General features: G+C 47.4%; 1 protein-coding gene across 1 annotated transcript; it reads right to left on the reverse strand.

Annotated features, from left to right (window-relative positions):
- Positions 1 to 313: 313 nt before the first annotated feature.
- Positions 314 to 583, reverse strand: T265_12288 (hypothetical protein; the record flags this gene model as incomplete). Its single annotated transcript, XM_009179601.1, has 1 exon — positions 314 to 583. The coding sequence occupies one exon, from the start codon at positions 581 to 583 to the stop codon at positions 314 to 316; it is 270 nt and encodes an 89-aa protein (XP_009177865.1).
- Positions 584 to 935: the final 352 nt, after the last annotated feature.

Here is a 935-nt window from a genome sequence, read left to right on the forward strand (position 1 = left end):
AACCTCTGCAAGTGCGCGGAGCACATATCGCTGCGGCGTGGTCAAAGGCATGGAGGGATTAGTGGAGCGTTTGAGGTTGTGAAAACTGAGGCATGCCCATGTAGGTTACCCCGGCCTATCCTATGGGGCCCGTAACCCATAATCACAACATTGAAATTATCCCCAGTTTTTTGTTAGATATGTTTGCTGGCACCGCAACATTTTGTGAACCCGCAACAGGAAGATGCCTCACTCCGCTATAGCCAAGAAAGTTGAACATAGACAAACATTGTCCTTTTCGTAGCAGATTCTAACCAAAGCCAAAGAGCTGATGCTATACGGTGTGATGAATTCGTGACGAAGTTATTTCGCTTATTCCGGTCGATGCTAAAACTGGTCCAAGATTGTCGTCACTCTGTAGACCCGAAAATGGACTCTTTCTGGCCACAACGTTCAGTTCACTAGCGCGGAGTACTGTAGTGTTTTCTATAGTGAGTTGTTTGCGGGAGCCTTTTCCCTGATAGAAAAACTCAACACGGTGCTTAAATCCGACGCTGTCCAGCTGCTTAGCAGCAAAATCTAACCTCGCCGCATCCCGCTGCATTCTGTCTCATAGAATGACAGCGGAATTCCACTTTCGGAGCGCGGAAAGGAGTTTTGTTAAAGCCGGTTGCAGAATGTGTCTCCCGGTAAACCCGTAAATATTTTTATTCAGACGATACATACAACATCGAGGAAATTTCCGGGATACTGAGGGCTTTCAGTAATTTACACAGTTAAATTATTGGATCGGTCGATTTCAAGCCAAAGGGCCAGGCCAGCGCCACTTGGCATTTCTGTGCACGTTACTTGCTCAGGCTCCGCGGCTAATTCTGAGTTAGCGCGGTTACGTGCAGTCCGCTAGTATACTATATCGACTGAGCTGGGCGATTTGATTGCACTACTACGCTCCACAA

This window comes from Opisthorchis viverrini (assembly GCF_000715545.1).
Source record: "Opisthorchis viverrini unplaced genomic scaffold opera_v5_4342, whole genome shotgun sequence".
Classification (NCBI taxonomy): Eukaryota; Metazoa; Platyhelminthes; class Trematoda; order Opisthorchiida; family Opisthorchiidae; genus Opisthorchis; species Opisthorchis viverrini.